Genomic DNA, 19,776 nt, shown 5'->3' with positions numbered 1-19,776 from the left:
ATCCACCGGATCTCAGGAGAAGGGCCCACACCTGCTGCAGTAGGGGTGAGGGGTGCTCTGAGGAGAGGGAGGCCCCACGAGGGTGGGCCAGGGCAGAAGCACAGGAAGAAGAGCCGTGTGGCAGAAGGAAGAGAGGAGCAGGAGGCTCGCGGCGAGCCCGGTGGCCCGCGCAGGGCTGGCGCTGGCTCCAGCCCTCTCTCACCTGAGCGTCTCCACTCGGTCTTTGCTTTCAGGTTCATTCAGGTTCCTCAAAAAACAGAGCGAGGGAGAGTTTAGTGCTGGGACCTCTGTGAGGGCGGGTCCGGGGAGGTGCCACCGGTGGGTGGGCAGGACCCCAGCCCAGAAGGCCACTTGCCCATCACTGGCAGGCCGTGAGGCTCGGTGGCCCGTGGCCCCTTAAGCTGGCAGCTTGACCGTCCCTCTCCCACAGGGAGCCCAGCACGGTGGGGGGTGCTGGCCCTCCCCACACGGAGATCCGTGCCAGCAAGGAGCCGGGGAGGAGGGTGTGGATGTGCGGGCGCTCATGGAGCACACAGTCCACAGGCAGGGCTCTGGGGAGGGGGTTCCTGCTCTAGGGGCCCACGGCTGGGTCTCAGAACCGCGGTCCTCTTAGAGGGAAGGGGCGAGGGGATAAATAGAGGCCTATCTCGGGAGGCTCAAAGGGCTAAGACCTGCTGGGAGTGTGCCTGGGGCTCAGTGTCTGGGGCTGGATCGGGGTGGGGGGGGCGGAGAAGGGCCCTGAGGCCTGCTGGAGACAGGCCTGCCTCCCTCTTTCTTTTATAACTCCCTTGCCTGCCAGGCCATCTGCTGATACAGAAGGGAGACGGAGGGCAGGGCAGGGCAGGGCAGACACCTTGGGAGGGTGGGTGGGGAAGAGGTCTGGCCCCGCTGAGCGGCTTCTCCAGCTCCTGGCTGGAAGATGGGTGCCTGGAGCTGGGGAACTGGGGGTGCGGAGGAGAGCAAAGACGGAGGAGAGCGCGAGCAGCAGCGGCACATGTAAAAGGACACAGAGACGAGACGCACAAACGCAACCAGCGCGGCGAGCAGGCGCCTGCGCCGAGCAGGGGAAGGAGCCTGGCTGCGCTCTCGGGCCCCACCTGGCTCCTGCCCCGGGGGTGGAGGCCCCCACTGGGGCCCCATGAGTCAACAGCCAGCCATGCACTGAAGAGCTGGGTGGGGAGCGGCGGGCGGAAGGGGGAAAGCCTGGAGACCCTGTCTCGGCCGTCTGTCAGCCGGGCACCGGGTGCCTGTCAGGTGTCCCCGCCCCAGGGCAGGGCCTGGGCTGCTGGCCTTGGGGAACCAGGGCTCCAACCTGCTCCTCAGCTTGGTATGCGGCCCACCCAGGCCTCCAGACAGGACGAAGGCAGGGCTGGGGGGCGACAGAGCCAGGAGTTGGCCCAGGAAGGCAGGTGCCTGAGTGCGGGGGGATCTCCCTCTGCTGCCAGGGCACAGGGGTAGGACGGCCCAGCTCCTGGCTTGTAGGAAGCCACAGGCCGAAACTGGAGAACACAGCCCAGAGAGGATGTTCGGCTCCAGCCGCCCAGCAAAGGCTGGAGGCCCGAGGCCTGCTGGGGTGGGGGAGGGCTGGGCTTGTTCCATGGAGCTGCCAGAAGGGGGTGCTGTGCCCCGCTCGAGAGGCAAAGGCTTCTCGGGCCTGAGGCGTCAGGCAGAAGCCTGGACACCCCGGTGTCCCTGCAGCGCCCCTGAAGTCCTGCCATCCCAGAGGACCTGCAGTTCAGGGCACCAGGGAAGAGGAGGCCCAGGAGACCCAGAGTGAGACACCATCCCAGACACACTTCTGACCCGGGTGGAGCTTCTTCAGAGCGCATGCACAGACACGGGAAACGGCCGGAAGAGGAGCCCATCACAATTTGTGACCAAAACCTGGGGTAGGGGGCCAGGGGGAGGAGACAATCTTAAAGGGAGAATTCCCTGAGAAGGTCCCCCTCGCTGGGGGACGGGCCCATTGTTTTCAGAGCCATTTGCCCTCAGTGGGCAAACGTGGCCTCGTGGGCCACCCTGTCAGAGGCCGTCGTCTTCCCTTTAAGATGGCAGAGACAGTGCCACATGGACATGGTTAGCAGATGGAGAAGGGTGCAAGAGCCAAAGAGGGGCGTTAGTGATGGAGGCAGGACACAGACACACACACACAGCGGGCTCAACGCCTACCTTCTGGCAAACCTGAAAGACAGATTTCTAAAAAAACAAACAAAAAAAGACAAAATAAAAAAAGAAATAAAAAAAAAAACCAACAAGACGGTATGTGGATAAGCAGGTGGGGAGTGGGCTTTACAGGTCCAAGGGTCACCCCCACTTTCTGAAGAGCCGCTCAGCGAGACTAGAGTCCCAGACACCCCCATCTGCTCATGCCCCACCCTGCAGCCCCACAGCTGTATGCCGAGGTGGAAAGGGGCCCAGCCTGGCTACGCTAGCTGAGTGGAGCCAAGTATGGAGGAAGGGCAGGCAAACCCACTCTCTCCAAGCCTCCTGCTTGCTGTATCCTGAGCTTCGCTAAGATGGCTGAGGAAGCAGGGAGATGGAGACAGGGAGCACCCCTCGAGGCCGGCTGCTGGATGCACCTCAAGGATGAACGCTGCTTCTATGGGTCATCAGGGGCCAGGAGTGAGAAACCTCATGAAGAGGATCTCCACCCTGGTTCCCACACTGGAAAGCCTCAGAGTGCAGCAGGCTGCGTGGGAGCCACCCTGGGCCCCCAGCAGTCACTTAAATCGTGGCCTTCATCCTGGCACACTGCTCCACCCCCACCCCACCCCGTCCAGCCCAGCAGATGAATATGGCTGCGACAGACAAAACCAACTGGGTGGGGAGCAAGGAGGTCAAACGGGGGGAGACAAGAGACCAGGAGAAACTCTCCTTGCCGGCCCAGCCTGGCTCAGGCCTCATGACTTTGCAGCTGCGTCACCAAATATAAGTTTCCATGGGAACCCAGGAGAGAAGAGGGGGGCTTTTATTTTAGCATCTGAGTTCACACTCTCCTAGAGAGGAGGCGGCATCGGCCATCTGCTTGGGCCAGAGAACAAGGGGTGTGTATGACGAGCTGGGAAGGCCTGAGAGGGATGGACAGGTCCGGGCGCCTCAGGTGCCAACAAGACTCACTTTCTTAGGCTTCCTGAGGCTGCTTCTAACCCCCTAGGGACCTACTCCCAGCTCTAACCCCAGGTGTTCTCATCCCCTCCCCCAGGGAGGTGCAGGGCCTGGCCTCACCCTCTCTGCTTCCCTAGGCCCCCTACTCACCTGCGTACAAACTTGGAGGTGAATTTGCTGAAGATGCTCCCCGAGGCCCCCCGCCGGCCCTGGCTGTTGCCAGAGGGAGAGGCTGGGGTGACACCGTAGGGCAAATTCTGCTGGTCCCGCACCTGCCGGAGCTGTCCAGCATGGAAGGTGCTTCGACTGGACACACCCCGGGGGAAATTAGTTCGGTCTGGGGCTCCACCACTGCTGCTGATGTTGTGGGCGGAGGGGGAGGCGACAGGGACACGCTGGGGGGCTGTGCTGTGGGAAAAGAGGTGGGGGTGGGGGAAATGCATCAGGGCACAAGGCGGCGGCCCCGCCAGTGGCTGGAGAGCCCTGGGGTAGGAAAAGGGAAGGGGAAGCTAGGGCAGAGGGAGGCAGCCACCACAGAGGACACAGAAGGAAGGGATGTGACCACTGAGGACGCCAGTAAGGGGGAGTGGGGAGGAGATGGTTTCGGGGAGGGAGGGAGGCAGGGAAGGATTCGTGTGTGGAGAGCAGTACAGGCTGGAGAGGAGCAGCTCCCTGGGAGCTCGGCAGACTGGAACCTCCAGGGGACAATGCTGACCAACCCTCAAGGGCTGAGTCCCTGTGATGCTGACTGTCCCCGGGTCCTAGGGAAGTCCAGGAAGGCTCAGAACAAAAAGGCTTCCTTCTGGAGCCTCGGGGCGGCTTCGGGCATGTCTGTTCTGAGAGGGAGAACTGGAGGAGAAGAGGGCCGTAAGCTACTTTGCTTCCCTCGACCTCCCGGCTGCAGCAGACAGCCGCCTCTTGTGGCTAAGATGACAAGAACAAAGCAGGACCCCCAGGTGGGAAGAAATTGTGGGGGGTGGAGGGGGGCAGGCTGAGGGCAGCGGTGCGTCAGCTGCCCCACCACACTTGCCTGGGCCGCGGCACCTCACAGTTACTGTCCGTGGGGGGCAGCCCAGTGGCCTTGTTGGGGTGCACGGAGGCCGACATGGATTTCTGGTGCTGGCGGGGCCGGGCCGCAGAGACCGCGGCGGAAGCAGAAGCCGTGGAGGCCCGGGACCCTGGCATGGTTAGGCTAGGAGACAAAAGCAGCGGAGAGGCCTGGGTTAGGGGCGGGCGGGGGCAGGAGGCTTGGTTAGGAAGCAAGGGCGGGGCGGGAAGGGCCAGAGGGGAGCCTCGGCAGGATGCATGTCAGACCCAGAAGCAGCAATGGGGCACAAGTCAGAGCCCAGGGAGGCAAGGCTGCGTAGCGGAGGGCAGGGCGTGAAAGCTGACAGGAGGCCACTGCCCCCGGGCTGCACTGGTCTCCTAGGAATTCCAAGAACAAGGACGTGCTGTCGCCAGAAAGAGCAGGGTGCTGCTAAGGGGAGTTTTCATTAAGCTCAGAAGACAAGGAGCCAGGAGATCAACACCGACGGTCAAGGTCAGGGGCTTCTGCTCTCACAGGCCCGGCTGGAGTCACCCTCAGTGTGTGCACCCTTCACGTGGGCATCTCTGGGTTCTGCCCTGAGCCGGCGTCCCTGGGGCACTGATGCCCAGAACAGCACAGTTGCCATGCCCTGGCTGCGGTCAAGGAGCAAGAAGGTGGCTGAGATGGTCATGGAGTCACACTGGGTACCCCGCAAGAAGCGGTCACAGGAGCACAGGGAGGAGGAGATGGAGGGGAGAGCAGAGAGGTGCTGGCGTGTGGACGGCTGGACTGGACAGAGCCAGGACGGGACTCCAGGGAGCGGGAGGGGAGGGTGCTGCTGACAGACGTCACCGCTGGGGGAGCGGCTCCGGGGGGCACGGCAGGCAGGGCCCAGGCCTGCTCACCTGTCTTTGCCATTCTGGATGGAGGCCTGGCCAAGGCTGGCCCTCTCCAGGAGTGGGGAATTCCTGCTTCGGTTTGTGCTGGTGGAGAGGACGCTGTTCTGTGGGGAAGAAGGGGAAGAGCTATATCACAGAAAACCAAAGTGGTCACAAATCCAGCTCCCTTCTCCCCTTTCTACCATGAGCAATGGTGGGGGGCGTGGCGGGGAGAAAGGATGTTGCTTTGACTCTGGGGGGCAGGGTTTTCTACAGTAAGCACAAGTGGCCCAGGAGGGAAGGTCAGGTAGGCAGCCAAAGGAAGCCGGGTCTCGTTAAGGAAGGAGCTGCCTGGAGAGGGCAGGCCCCACAGCAAGAAGGCAGGGTGGGGGCCTGGGAAAGAGGGCGGGGCTGGCCAGGAGGGGGAGGGGCGTGGCTCACCGTGGAGGGCGTGGGGGTGGTCTTCTTCCTCTCCAGGCCAGGCAGGGGGCTGGCAGGCACTTTGGCTGTGCTGCTGGCCTTCCGTCCTGACTCCCGGTCCTCCTCAGGTCGCTTGTTTTCTGCGTTGTTGCTCTGAGTCTTCTTAGAGTAGGAATTGGAAGTGGGGATGGCAGGGCCAGCTGCTGGGCCAGAGAGATGGTGGGAACCCGTAAGGGTGAGGGCGGCACACCGAACACCCACCGTGTGCTTCATGCTTCCTACCGTGTGGCCAGCAACCCCGTTTCACAGGGTGAGGGAAGTGTACTGCAGTGACGTGCCCAAGGACATGCTAGTAAGGGCTGAACAGGACTGAAACTCGGCTGTGCCACCCGAAGCCCCCAGAACCCATCGGAGAGGGGTGTGCCCCACACCTGCCACTCTTCGGAAGTACTCACCCTGGTCGCTGAAGCGCCGCTGCTTGGGGTTGGCGGAGACGCTGCGCTGTACCTTGTGGGAGGGGGAAGGGGCACTGCTGTTGGTCAGATCAGCTGAAGGCCGGGGCTTCAAGGTGATGGTGTCGCCCTCCAGCTGCGAGAACACAAGAGGGAGGGATGAAGAGCTGCTTGTGGACAAGCCCACCTCCACGCCACATTCCTGCCTGACACAAATCCACCTGGGCTCCCGTGAGACATACCCACTGCAAGACCAAAGTGCATTTAGATAAACACAGAGAAAAACAAGTAGCAATGCAGACCCTGACAAACAGCCAAAGACACACCAGCCTCCCCACAAAGACCCCCGCTCTCAGAGGAGGACACGGACACATATACACACACACACTCGGGCACGCGCGCACACGCAAAAAGAAGCATTCAGACTCAGAGACATCCATCCCCCAATACCTCCTGAGCAGGCTAAGAATCAAGAAAAGGAGTCTGACACCACCAGGGGGACAGGGAGGCCACACGTGCGTGCAAGTGGGACACATAGATGGTAAGCAGGACCTGACTCCCACAGAGACCCATGGGTTCAGGTGCAGACATGGTGACCCAGACAAGCAGAGCAACAATCACGAGGCCTCCAGATGGACAGACGTGAAGGATGGACGTATAGGCCCCCAGATACACACTCCCAGACATGAGCACAGAGCAGAGGTAACACAGACTCACGGCTCCTGGAAGACACAAAGCACCAAGGAATCCCAAGACTTCTCGACACAGAGACACAAAACATATGGAAACACGCCTGGGGGCAACAAAGAACTGACCCAGATGGACCAAGACCCTGTCTAACCAACACAGAATGAACCAGATATACTCACCGTGTGGTAACCCAGACCCAGGCCTGACCCCATCAGCTTTCCTATTGAACCACTGATGGTGATCAGAGAAAGCAAAGGCCAGAGGGGCCTTAGCGGCCCCCCAGAGGTGGGGCTTAAAATCAGTCAGTAGAGAGTACAGCCACACAGCTACTCGGAGATGAGGTCTGCCCTCAACAGCCGCTAGAAGCAAGGGGCTGCTGCTGACCGAGGACGGCACACACGGGGATGGAGCGGGGGCACGCACCTCGGAGCTCTTGTAGCCCAGGAGCAGATAGGTGGCCATCACCTCGTTGTACCTCTGGCCCACCAGTGAGTCCTGGATCTCTTCCCGCGTGTAACCCATGGACACCATCAACTCTGCACGGGAGGGCACACAATTAAGGCAGGTCCTGAGTCCCAGGTAGGCTCAACCTCACTGCCCAGCACAGCCTCACCTGTCCGTCGGGGGTCCTTGTAGTCAGGGAGTGGCTCCACATAAGGCTTCAATTCATCATCTTCGTGACCCACATTCATCCACCGATCTTTCATGATTTGCTGGGGAGCAAAGGGAAGGAGAAGGGCAGAGAGGGAGAACTCAGCCTGGAGGTTTCCTTGGGACCCAGGACCTGGCCAGACGGTCTCAGGCTGCTCACCTCTAAAGTGCCTCTCTTGCTGGGATTGAGAATGAGAAATTTCTTGAGCAGGTTTTCACAGTCTGTGGACATGTAGAACGGAATACGGTATTTCCCCCTCAGTACCCGCTCCCGCAGCTCCTGTAGGAGGGAAATTTAAATCACCCAAGGACAAGGGTTTAAGAAACCTAACATCCAGGCTCCTGAGAGTCTGACTGTCCAGGCAGATAGAAACGAAATACGATAGGAGGCAGAGGGCCTGGGACAAGGCCCCTCACTAGAGAGGCGGTGCTGTCAGACACCCCACGCCCTCGAGTTTCAGGAGCCGGAGGCTTTGCAATCCTGAGTGCCTTGGAGAGGTGAACAAACATACAATTTATCCCAGCTCTCAAGAGAAGAACTGAGATTATGATGCTGGGTATATAGTGCCTTTTAATAGCTGCTACCTTCTGTAAGCCCTCTGAAGCTCTGGCTCAGGAAAAATGTAGAAAAGCAGTGAAGGTGAGAGGTCGGGGACAAGACCAGCGGCCAAGAGAAGAAATGAGAATTCAAATGATCTAAGCTTGCACTTCACTCCACCTTGAGGTTCTGTCCATCAAAAGGCAGGGATCCGCTGACCAGTGTGTATAGGATAACTCCCAGGCTCCATACATCCACCTCGGGTCCATCGTACTTTTTGCCCTGGAAGAGCTCTGGGGCAGCATAAGGAGGACTGCCACAGAAGGTATCTAGCTTGTTCCCAAAGGTGAATTCATTGCTGAAGCCAAAGTCTGCGATCTTGATGTTCATATCAGCATCCAAGAGCAGGTTTTCTGCCTGGGAGGTAAGAAGGAAAATGTCAGGGAACCACGTGGACCACACCAAGGCACCAGACAGGAAGGAGCTGAGGGGAACGGAAGGAAAAAACAGGAAGTCATCTTCAATCTTAGTACTGTTCCCACCAACTCCAGGGCGGCCTCCAATATGTGTGAAGACGCTGGGCTGGGTTGGAGGAGGGTGGCAAAGCCCGCTCCTCACACAGGCAGCTGTATGAAGGCTGGGATCGGAAGGCTGAGGGCTGTGAGCTGTGGAAAGCGTCCCTGTCAGGCCTGGGTTAATCGTGGTCACCTGCGAGGACTTGGGCCGGGAACACCCAGAGGTAGTCTCTCACACACTAACATCTGAGGGACAGAGATGGGAGTGCTCACATCTGCAAAGCAGCTGTGATGCAGCCGTGGGACAGTCAACCCTGTTTCCTCGGCTGGCCGCCAGGCCTGGCAGCACCGGAAGAGGTGGAATGGCAGAGGCTCTCTACTCGCTGGCGGGAATGGAAGCCCAAGTCCAGTCACACAGGCCTGTGTCAGAAGCAGCCCTAGGGGCTTCCTCATCATCTCCAAAAAAATTACAGGCTAGAGCTTCCCTGAACATCAGGGTGTCACGGTTCTGTCACTGTTCACAGAGGTGAACGGCCCAGCCTGACTCAGACACGGGAGACGAGAGCGCGCCTCACCTTTAGGTCTCTGTGAACAATGAACTTCTGGTGGCAGTACTGCACAGCAGACACTATCTGAAAGGAAGGAAGAGGGGTCAGCCCGGAGGCGGCCGCACGGGCTGGTGGAGCTGCGACCCTGTGACCGACTTCCAGCCTGCCACACTGATAAGCAGGGCCCAAAGGACCCTCCGAGGCTGCTGAGAGATGGCAGCTACTCCCTGCATGCCAACCCCCCGAGCAGAGGTTGGGCCCACAGCCCAGGGAGGGAGTCACACCCACCTGGCGGAATTTGGCTCGAGCCTCTTTTTCTTTCATCCTGCCATGAGCCACTAGGTAATCAAACACCTCTCCTGCAAGGGACAGGAGTGGGGTCTACATCAGAGCTGGCTGGGGCTGGGGAAGGCAGGGACACAGGAGCAAGAGGCAATTCCCTACCTACCTCCACTGGCATACTCCATGACCAGGTAGAGCGTTTTCTCAGTCTCGATCACTTCGAATAACTTAACTGCAAGAGCAAGGGCCAAGCTCTGAGTCAGAGCAGCAGCAGGGGGTCACAGGCCAAGCCCCAACATGCACAGGGGCATCCTCAGAACAAACGTTTCCTCCCCTCTCATTCCTGCTCTCCCGAGGACAAGCTCCCCTCGTGGCAGCCACACCAAGGACAGCCCTGAGCTCCAGGGGCAGAGCCGGACTGAGCCGGGCCTCCCCAGAGGCGTCCTGAAGACTCCGGACTCCGGCCGGCACCTCGCCTCCGGGAGGAGGACTGCAGAGGAGGACTACGTGTGGGAACTGGAGTCGCGCGGTGGGGGAGGGAGAGGAACAACGACGGTCCTCACCTATGTTGGGGTGGTTCAGAACCTTCATTATTCTTACTTCACGGAACAGCTGGAAAATAAAATAGCAGCAGGGGTCATGCCTGCTCAGCTTGCTCCCTTCAGGTCCCCTCCAAACAGATCCATCACTAGGATGCTTTTTCCGAAAGAGCAAAGAGGCAGGGTGAAGAAACAGTTTGGCAGTCCACCTCTTCCACGCCCGTTCCCAGGGGCTGAGAAGGACCCGAGGGGGGAGGAGAGCAAGAAGGATCAGCACGAGGCCAGCAGGGCTCTCCCGACCTGCACCCTCAGGGGCAGCATCCGGACGAGCCAGCTGTGCCCTCAGGCGCTGTCTACTCAGATCCAGCCCCCCAGCAGCAGACGGTTTTGGCTGGGTGCCTCCAAAGGAGGGAGTGTGAGCCCATGGACATGAATATTTAGAACCTGAGCTGCTTCTACAGTTCACAGACAAAGCAGACTCCAGTGTGGTCTGTGTGAAAGGGCAGGGAGCTCTGAAGGGGGACCCTACTGTCTTCCGACTTATAGAAGTCAGAGGGCTCGGCACTCGTGGGTGCGCCTTTCTCTCCTGGGCCGCAGGGTGGTGACAGAAGAAGCCACTCCTATATATAGCTGATGCCAATTTTAATCAAATCCACCTACACACACTCACGCTCTCTTTGTGAAACAAAATCAGGGACTCCAAACCATACATTTCCATAAAGAAAAATGACAGAAATGGACCCCATCCCCTCTGCGGGGGCCAGAAAATTGGGGGTGGGGTTTCGGTAACTTCTAGGCCTTCCCACTTGCACAAGGGGCGGAACTGGCTGTTCTGCGTTTTTGTTTTGTTTTTTGAGGGGAGGTATGGAGACCTGATTTAGGCTATATTTTATGGGGAGAAAGTGAACCTATCTTGTTTTCCCCTTTAATGAAGTCCCAGAGCTTTCCTGAGCTGGAAAGGAAATGGGAGACAGGTTTTCCAACTCTTGAAAACCTGATTCTGGCCTTCACTCCCCTTTCCTGTTGGAGCCCAGGTTTTTCCTTGCTTTCTTCTCTGGCCCAGGAGAGAAAGTGGATGAAGAGGCAAGAAGTCCTGGACACCAGCTCAGTGGCAGGAGTGGGGAGCAACACTGAAATGGGGCCTGAAGGCAGCTGCCAGGGCTCCTCCCGAGGGCACTCGCTGGGCCTGCAGAGTGCCCTCCTAGGAGACTGTGGACTTTTCTGAGCTTGGTTAGAGCCCTGAAGAGGCCAGCTTCTTCAAGGTGTGTCATTTAGGGATTGCTGCTGGGATTAAATTTAAACAGAGAGATCTGGCCAGAGTCAGTCTGGCCTTGGCCATGGAGTGGGTTAGAAGGGACATCTGTCTGGTGCTGGTGTCTTCCAGCCAGTCAGGAAGAGGCAGGGAGAAGAGACGAGTGGGAGACAGGACGGCCAAGCCGACGCTGGCAGCCTGAGATGCTCCAAGGACCGAATGGCCCACACCAGGCTGGCTTCTGCTCTGTGGGGTCTGAGCCAACGTGTCCAGAGTAGCCCTCTTTCCCTTCCTTCCGGAAAGCTCCCAGCAGGGAAGCCCTGGTGATGACAGCCACATTTCCTCTGACTCAAAGAACCGTGAGGGGATCCCAGGGGTACCAAAAACAATAGGAAACACCTTGGTTTTGGCCGTCAGTGTGTCATGGCGCCTCAACCCACACTAATTTTGTGAGTGTCTCTCTCAGTAACAACTCCCAACCCCGAGCCCCAAGCTTCCCAATCTCACTGTAGTTGGCTCTGTTAGCATGAGGTTATACCCTCTCCTAACCCAACTAACACAACGTGCTCATGAAAAGGAAAGCTCAATCTGCCATGAGATCAAAAGATCTGGGTTAATCAAGGTCAGAAAATCTGAGCCAGGGTCATCTGGAGAATGAGCAAATCTGACTGAGCTGAAAAGGGGCTGCTTTCTGGGAGCCCGATGGGAGACTTCTTCCTTCCTCTAAACTGCCTGAGCCCGGGGGGAGAGGGCTGTTTCTGGCTCTGCACCAACAGTCACTGGTAAGCTGTCCCTCCTCTGCAAATGAAAGCCTTCTTTCCTCACTCCTACATATGTGGTGCCACCTGGAGGGTTCCTTGACCAGCTAGAAAGACTTCAGTTTCCACTGTACGTCAAGGGAAGCAAAAGTCTCACCTTGCAAAGACTACATGCAAATCACTTTGCCAACTGTTAGTCAGGAGGAGCCTAAAAGTGAGAGGGAAAACTGGGAGTACCTGTCCTTAATCTGCATGTATTATCAGAGGCTTGAAACTGGAGTTCAGTTTCTAAAAACCCCAGCCCTCCATCCCCATTCTCTGAAATGGAGCTGGCCCAGAATCCAGGGGCAGGTTCTCTGCCTCCTCTTACCCCTGTACTTCTTAGAGCCACTCCCCTGCATCATTCCAGATGTTAAAGCAACTGCGTATGTTTCGAGTAATAGCTGTATACATGCGTTTTTGCATACAGGCTGGTCACAAGCCAGAAAATAACAAGATGCAGGAGGTAGGTCAGACAGGTAGGCTGAGGGGCTGGGAAAAGGCAGAAAGACTTCTATCGAGCCAGTGTCTGAGGCCAGGAAGCCCAAGCAGAAGTCAGCACAGAGGATCCAACAAAACCCTGAAGAGAGCAGAGCCATGGAGAGGGATAGTGGGGACAACAAAATAACTGGAGAATCTGAACCAGGGGTTCACGTGTCTGTGTGTACTCAATAATGTCTGACTCGGGGATCCCACAGACCATAGCCTGCCAGGCTCCTCTGTCCTGGAATTTCCCAGGCAAGAATACTGGAGTGGGTTGCCATTTCCTTCCCCAGGGGATCTTCCCGACCCAGAGACTGAATCCGAATTTCCTATACTGTGCCACCTGGGAAGCCCAGGGGTGCAGGAGGAGGTCCAAATGGGATCAGCAGATGAGTGACTCCTGACAAAGGTTTAGAGAGGGACAGGATGTACTGTGAGCTTACTTTCTGGAGACTGGAGGAATTCAGCTGAGTCTTGTCAATGATCTTTACAGCTACCTGCACAAGAGACAAAGAAGCCCAAGATTATCTCTTTGACCACGCTAAGATCAGGATTCAAATTCATATTTCCGCCATCTTCTTAGCCTATCCCTCTGAGCATCCCTCTCTTTTCAGATCTCATTTCTGCCGGATAAACAGAAGGCTGCCTTGGGGGGTAGCCCTACCGCTACTGCTGGGGTATCAACAGTGGGAGATGCTGCCGTGTCCCCAGGTCTGGCGCTCACCTCTTTCCCAGTCAGGATATGCCGAGCCAGCTTCACCTTGGCGAAGTTACCCTTGCCGATGGTCTTGAGGAGCCGGTAGTTGCCGATATGGGGCTGCTCGTCAGCAGAGGTGGCTGAGTTGCGGCCCCGCAGCATGTTGGACTTACTGCTGGGCTTGTCAAGGTGTCCCAAGGGGGGCTGCCGGGTAGAAACACGCACACCTTGAAGTGTGCCACCCTTCAGCTCCCCGTGCCCTGGCCCTTAGCTCTCTGCAAACAATTGCTAAGAGGCTGGGGTAGGGGGGCAGGGAGGCATGCAGAGAGCAAGTCATGAGGCAGGGGAGGAAGAGGAGAGGGGAAGCGAGCCCCGCTCCACTCCGAAAGAGCACAGCCTGGGGCCCAGTGTCAGCATCCTACTACGAGCCGTCCCATCGCCGGCTCCACTCTCTGGAATACGTCCCCCGTGAACAGCCCAACAGTTCCTCCTCCTCGTGTAGGGGAGCGCCGCCTACTGCCCTCCCTGTGGCCCGCTCACACTTTAATCAGGCCCAAACTGAACACTCGAAGGGGCAATGTGGTCAAAATTACTGCAAAGCACTCGGCACCCAGGGCTTTACATTCGTCTTTACTGCGTATGACTTTGTGTTGATTTGTTGTCTATCTTGTAAGAATGGAAGCTCATGAGGGTGGGCACGTATCATTTATTCACTGATACAACCCAGCACCTAGGTAGACTGGATTATGGTAGATGCTCAATGAACACTTGTGCAATGAAAACATGGAATGATGATCTGAGCAAGGCCCTCCTTAGATATCCCCTAGCTCAAATAAGGGTGTGCGGAAGCAGAAATGACAATTGGCACCAACAGGCATATACACATAACACAAAAAAGGCACCGTCCAGATGAAAACATCCATCTGTATGAACACCTGTACGGTCCTCAGAGGGCTAAATGTAGAGTTCCAAGTGATCCACTCCTAGCTACACACCCAAGAACAACTTGTACACCCATGGACGTTCATAATATCCCACATTCACAACTGCCAAACAGTGGAAACGACGCAAATGCCCCTCAACTGACAAATGGACGTACAAACTGTGAAATATCCACACAGTGGAATATTCATGGGCAGTCAAAGAAAGAAGGAGGAGCACGGACATATGCTACACCAGGGATGAACCTCGAGAACGTTATGCTAAGTGAACAAGGCTGGCCACGAGGGGCTGCAGGCTGTGCAATTCCCCTTATATGAAATGCCTGCTCTGGAGTAGGCAGATCCAGAAAGACAGAAAAAAGAGATGAGTCTAGGGCTGAGGGGACTCCCCTAAGGGGAGGGGCCTTCCCTAAGGGGAGGGGCCTTAGGGATGACAGCTATGGGCTGAGCTTTCTTTCTGCGGTAATGAAAAAATTCTAAATGAAATGCTGACTGTGGTGATGGATACACAGGTCCATGAATTTACTCAAATCCCCTTAAGCGTACACTTTAAAGGGTGAACTGTATGGGATGTGAGTTGCATCTCAATCAAACTGTTGAGAGTCTGGTCTAACGCTGGTCAAGAACCCTGATCTGCCTCTTCAGAGAACCCGGTGCCACCACTCCAGCGCCACGCGGGTCAAAGGCAGCCAGAGCCCTGTCCCAGAGCTGTCCAGAGCTGCCCTGGAAGTTTCGAGGATACAGTCTGGAAGCAAGCAGGGGGACCAAAGAAGCGTGCCTCAAAGTTCTTTCTTTCACAGTCCTTTCTGGCTCTCGGTGAAACCCTCAAAAACCACAAAGAAATGACTTGTTACCACCCAAGGAACTGTCCAGGGTTCCTCGGCAAGGAGCATGCTTCCCCAGCCAGCTGCTTTTCAGCCCTAAGGGGCCACGGACAAGGAAAATCCTCCCTCTGCCCCCACTTCTGAGAGAGGAAGATGGGTGGAAAAGTTTCCTTGGCAACCTCTAATTCACCTCCTAAGTTTCTGGTCACGCCCCTATTTTCTGAGGATATGAGCCAAAGGCAGCAGGAGTCTGGCAGTCACCAAGTCCTCAGAGTTTGGAATGAGCATTTAGTGTCGACGTGAGGGTCTGGGTCCTTCGCTCCCTGAAGCTAATCTGGGCGTCCGACTGCCCATCCTGAGCTTGGCCCCTCTGCCTCCATGCTTCTCAGCCCTGGGGCTGCTCTGTGCGGCACAGCTGGCCAGCACCCTCTCCCCACTCCTCACTCCCAGGCTCAGCGACACACTATCTTCACAGAATGGCAACAAACGCCCTCCACACTGGGACAGAGAGGCGTGACTAAGAGCACAGGAGGAGAGACAGACTGCCAGGGTCCAGGTCCCAAATCTGCCTCTTACTCAACACGTTAACTTTACTATCATCAACAACGTCCTTAAGGGGGAGATGACATTACTACAAAGCAGGAAGAAATCCTAAAAGATGACCGACATGGGCTGCTCCCGCGTGCGGGTGCCAGCAGATGGCCTAGTGGGTGCCGAGGAGCTCCGTCCCACAGGCCGAGGGCCTAGGTCAGGCTCCCCCCGTTTACGAGCATTAGTTTCTTATCTGTAAAGTGGTGATAAAACAGTCCTATTTCACATTCATTAAGTGGCAGAAAACATGTAAAATGCCTTCAGTTCAGTCAGTTCAGTCGCTCAGTCGTGTCCGACTCTTTGCGACCCCATGAACCGCAGCATGCCAGGCCTCCCTGTCCATCACCAACTCCCGGAGTTCACCCAGACTCACGTCCATCGAGTCCGTGATGCCATCCAGCCATCTCATCCTCTGTCATCCCCTTTTCCTCCTGCCCCCAATCCCTCCCAGCATCAGAGTCTTTTCCAATGAGTCAACTCTTCGCATGAGGTGGCCAAAGTACTGGAGTTTCAGCTTTAGCATCAGTCCTTCCAAAGAACAGGTAAAATGCCTTAGCCAATGCTTAATAAAGAACCACCACGATTACCATTATTTTTGGTTCCCCTGGTAGCTCAGACAGTAAAGAATCCGCCTGAAATGAGAGAGATGTGGGTTCAATTCCTGGGTTGGGAAGATCCCCTGGAGAAAGGAACAGCTGGGTGACCCACTCCAGTATTCTGGCCTGGAGAATTCCATGGACAGAGGAGCCTGGAAGGCTACGGTCCATGGGGTCGCAGAGAGTCAGACACAATTGAGCGATTTTCACTTCACTTCAAATGCTACACAGCCTGTCTGCAGAGCCAGAAGTCTCACGGTCAACAAGACTTTCACATCTAAGTCAAGTCCTCCTGATCCAGCTGCAGCTCAGATGGAGGCCAAGAGATGTAGGGTCCCCCCGCTGGGGAGATGTCCCTGCTGGGGAGAGGTCCCAGCTGGGCATCAGCCACTTTGCCTTCACAGGAGGGGACTCGCCAGGGCAGCTGCAAAGGGTTAGTTCCAAGCGAGGTCTCCAGGACACTCAAAGAGAAGGTTCCGCCTGTCTGGGTCCCAAACAAGCAGAAAACGCTGGGGCGTGTTCTTTGATTCCCCTGCTCTACAAGCCACACGTTCCCCTTTCTGACAAAACCACTCAACTCTCGGATGCCAAGGACACAGTCCTTCTCTCACCCTTCTCCCTCTTCCATGTTGAGACACAGTTCCCACAGCAGGGATGAGGGACAGAGTGAGGAGAGGGTGCAGGGAGGGAGAAGAGAAAAGTCCTCAGTAGGAAACGTTCCTTGGACCAGGGCCCTGCGCCGGGTGGCTTCTTCGGAGGCTGAAGCAGAGGCAGGGGTGCAGGTGCGACCATGGAGACAGGGCCCCTTCCACGGCTCTGACTAGGCCCATGTAACCTGGACACAGATCTCACCAACAAGGTGGGAGGCTGACGACTGGCTGTCCTTCTGGGCCAACTAAACAGGATCTGGCCAGAACCACGCTCTGCCCACCACCTCCATCCTCCTTGCGCACAGACACGGAACACGACATCCTCCAAGCTCTGGCCCACACCACAGAATGGGCAGGCCCCAAAGGTCTCAGAAGTCCGCTGAAAGTGGACACCATGGCCCTCAGGCAGCTTTCAGAAAGAACGAGGGGTCACCCTGGGCGGTAGGATTTGGAACCAAATAGCAAAACACGCAGGTTACTTAGCAGGCCTGACTGCGAAGTTGGGCCTAAGCAGCTTTGGGGTCTTCATTCGAGAAGAGGGCAGAATTCGGGGCATGAAGATGAAGAAAAACAAAGTCTTCTATCCAGTGGGCCCTTCAACCTGGGATCTCAGAACCCGGCCTAGGCGTGTTGCCAGACTCGCCCGGAAGACAGCCTCCACCCCGAGCGGCCCGGCGCTGACTCAGGTAGGCAGGGCCCCTTCCCTAACGCTGGAGGCTCTGACCAGCAGTTCCTCCCGAGAAAACCTCACGCTTTGGGGCCTTGCACTCAGGGCTGGCCTCGAGTGTCCCGAGACTTCCCCAGAGCCGGGAAGGGGCCAAGCTGGGAAGGGCGACAGGAGCTCCTGGGCCAGAGGCAGAGGGACGGAGGAAACCCGTCCCTTGGGCACTGGCCCCGGGGGCCGCCCCCGCTCCGTCTCCCCTCACCGTGGCACTCGTGCGCCCACCCGGGGCCTCGGCCTGTCTCGTTCGCTCCTTTCACTCTGGCCAGGCCTGCTGATTCCACCTGAGGGTCGACTCTTCTCTGGGGATTCACCCTCTTCGTTTCTTAGCCCGTGCCTCTTCCCAGGAAGGTGCCTTGCGCTAGTTAGTGCCTGGCTCCATTTAGCAACTCCTCAAAGATCCTGTGTGTGGGGTGGGAGGGATGAAAGAGGAGGGGGCAATTCCACAGCAAAAAAACAAAACAAAAACAGGGGGCAACATACCCAGCTGGAGAAAGGGACAAGGACTACCAGCGACTTCCATTCAGCAGAGCCCAGAGCAGAACCTGTCAGGCAGCGAGGGCAAAGTACAGAGGCCGGGAAGAGCCAGGCCCAGGGCGGGGGCTGCTGGCGCCGCCAGCCACCCTTACTCAGCTGAAGCAGGCGACACCTTCCACCACCTCCTCAATGAAAAAGAGCGCAGCAGCCAGGCCGAGCGGCTCTGGGAACCCGGACTGTGTCGCAACCGAAACCACCACTAGCGGAGAGAGCCCGGGCTTGGCAAGGAGAGGGACGGGGACAGAGCCCCGTGGCTTCGTGCAGGCCGGGGCCTGGTGGCCAGGAAGCCCACGCAGTCCTCGGACACTACCCAGGAGCCAGGTGGGAGGAAAGGGGCCCGAGGGGAACGGGAAGGGAGGGAGACAGAGAGAGAAAGAGGCGGGTTTAGATCCACTTCCTCCTCCCTCCCCCTCCCCGGAAGTGGGCTGCCCCACCCTCCCCAAGGTGCTCTGCTGGGTAACAGCTGGGAGAGGGTGAGGAGGAGACTTACTCCAGCCCAGGCTGTCATAAAGCCATTAGTGCACCTGCAGCAGGTGGGACCTGGGTAGGGGCTCACATCTGCGAGCGGAGGGGGGGCCTCCGTGTGAATCAGACAGGCTGCCCCAGAGAGCGGCGGCAAACCCGCCATCAGGACCAAGGGTGGGGGTGGGGGGGAGCAGGACCAGCTGTCCAACAGTGGCAGATGGACGTCCTACTTCACAGAATGCAGCATTCACCCTTAGAAAAATGCACACTCCACTTGTATGGAGTGATATGGACATAGTATCAGGAGATTCAGGAACCCTAGGAAGCCCCTTAGGTCTATGGATTCTAGATGAAGAAGCTTCATCACTGATAGACAATGAGATGTTTCATCTTAAATCTTGCCCAAAGGTTGGGTACAAACCAAACGTTTCTCTAATTCCTTCCAGCCCCGATTCTGGGAGACCATCTCCAGGCTCCCCCAGGCCCGGGCGCAGCAGGGGCAGCCATTCCTCACACCTTCCTCTGGCCAAGCCCCAGCGGTCCAGGCGCCTGCTGAGCCCTCCTTGCCGTGTTCTGGGTTCCGGTACTGACTTTTCCTCTGGCTGCCAGATCTACTTCACATTCATTCCACTACTCTAGGCCAGCATCTTTCCCATTAGGCAACTCTTTCTAAAGCGCTCATGCCAGGAGGCCATAAACTCCTCCAGGGAAGGGCAGAGCTCCCGGTGCCCTCACAGCACCTGGCACAGACACATGGCAGACACGCTACTCCGTGTTCACCTTCTGTATAGCCCTGGTCAACAGATTCGACATCCCTGGTACTACCGTCTGCTGGCACGTACATCCTGTGTTCTCCACACCATAAACCTAGCATGTTCATTTTACATGAGAAATTTAAGCACAGAAGTTAAGAGACTTGCCCAAGGCCAGCCTGCCAGTGCAGAGCTGGGCCTGGGGCCCAGTGCTTTCGTGCCCACTCCAGCACTCTGCTGTCCCTCACGGCTGCATTTACCAGCTTCCCTTCAACCCTTCCTGAAGACTAATCTGCTCTTATTTTTCCCCAAAGCAGCAGAAGTCTCTGGTTCTTTGTTCACAGACTAAGAGGAGGGAGAGATACGAAGATTCAGGAAAGGTGCTGGGACAGCAGGAGCGCCAATGTCTGGTTAAGGCCAGTTTGGGGGCTGGGGACTGTTTCACACCACCCCCTCCTCGCACTCCTTCAAAGTGGGCACTCAACTCAGTGGAAGAGGTTAGGCTTTATTCTGGACCCTGGGCTGTCAGGCCTGCCCCTCCGCTCAGATGCCAGAGTGGGGTCAAACAGCTTCATTTTCTAGCCTCCAGGGTTCTGCGATGTGACGCAGGGATCGTTTCCTTGACTGCATTTGTGGGAGGCAGTGAGTTTTGTAAACTGAGGAGGTACCGAGCACTGACCTCAGAGACGCGCGGGAGAGACGGGAGGACTGAGCTGACACGCCATGGGGCAAAGCAGGAGTTCTTTCACCCTTCCTCCTTCACCCTTCCTCCTTCACGGCACCCAGGAGCCTTCTCTGCACCCTTTCAGCCTGAGCAAGTGCCCC

The 19,776-nt window shown here is 57.2% G+C and overlaps 1 protein-coding gene across 7 annotated transcripts in view; it reads right to left on the bottom strand.

The window, feature by feature from the left end:
- Nucleotides 1–19,776, bottom strand: part of MARK2 (microtubule affinity regulating kinase 2) — a 55,830-nt gene that overhangs the window by 2,584 nt on the left and 33,470 nt on the right. For 2 of the 7 annotated variants that reach the window (XM_052661567.1, XM_052661568.1), the window contains exons 2-18: nt 12,902–13,078; nt 12,621–12,674; nt 9,670–9,718; nt 9,273–9,338; nt 9,113–9,183; nt 8,852–8,908; nt 7,942–8,178; nt 7,384–7,503; nt 7,186–7,285; nt 6,996–7,108; nt 5,886–6,018; nt 5,452–5,633; nt 5,038–5,135; nt 4,136–4,297; nt 3,256–3,513; nt 2,170–2,196; nt 203–247 (exon numbers count right to left, since the gene is read on the bottom strand). In XM_052661567.1, the coding sequence (XP_052517527.1) occupies nt 203–247; nt 2,170–2,196; nt 3,256–3,513; nt 4,136–4,297; nt 5,038–5,135; nt 5,452–5,633; nt 5,886–6,018; nt 6,996–7,108; nt 7,186–7,285; nt 7,384–7,503; nt 7,942–8,178; nt 8,852–8,908; nt 9,113–9,183; nt 9,273–9,338; nt 9,670–9,718; nt 12,621–12,674; nt 12,902–13,078 (1,949 nt within the window). The remainder of the gene's footprint in view (nt 1–202; nt 248–2,169; nt 2,197–3,255; nt 3,514–4,135; nt 4,298–5,037; nt 5,136–5,451; nt 5,634–5,885; nt 6,019–6,995; nt 7,109–7,185; nt 7,286–7,383; nt 7,504–7,941; nt 8,179–8,851; nt 8,909–9,112; nt 9,184–9,272; nt 9,339–9,669; nt 9,719–12,620; nt 12,675–12,901; nt 13,079–19,776) is intronic. The other 5 variants (XM_052661569.1, XM_052661570.1, XM_052661571.1 and 2 more) reach the window with 5 other exon arrangements.

This window comes from Budorcas taxicolor, chromosome 25, assembly GCF_023091745.1.
Source record: "Budorcas taxicolor isolate Tak-1 chromosome 25, Takin1.1, whole genome shotgun sequence".
NCBI classification, from domain to species: Eukaryota; Metazoa; Chordata; class Mammalia; order Artiodactyla; family Bovidae; genus Budorcas; species Budorcas taxicolor.
Note: the sequence above shows the minus strand (reverse complement) of the source record. Positions and strands in the feature narration are given on the sequence as shown.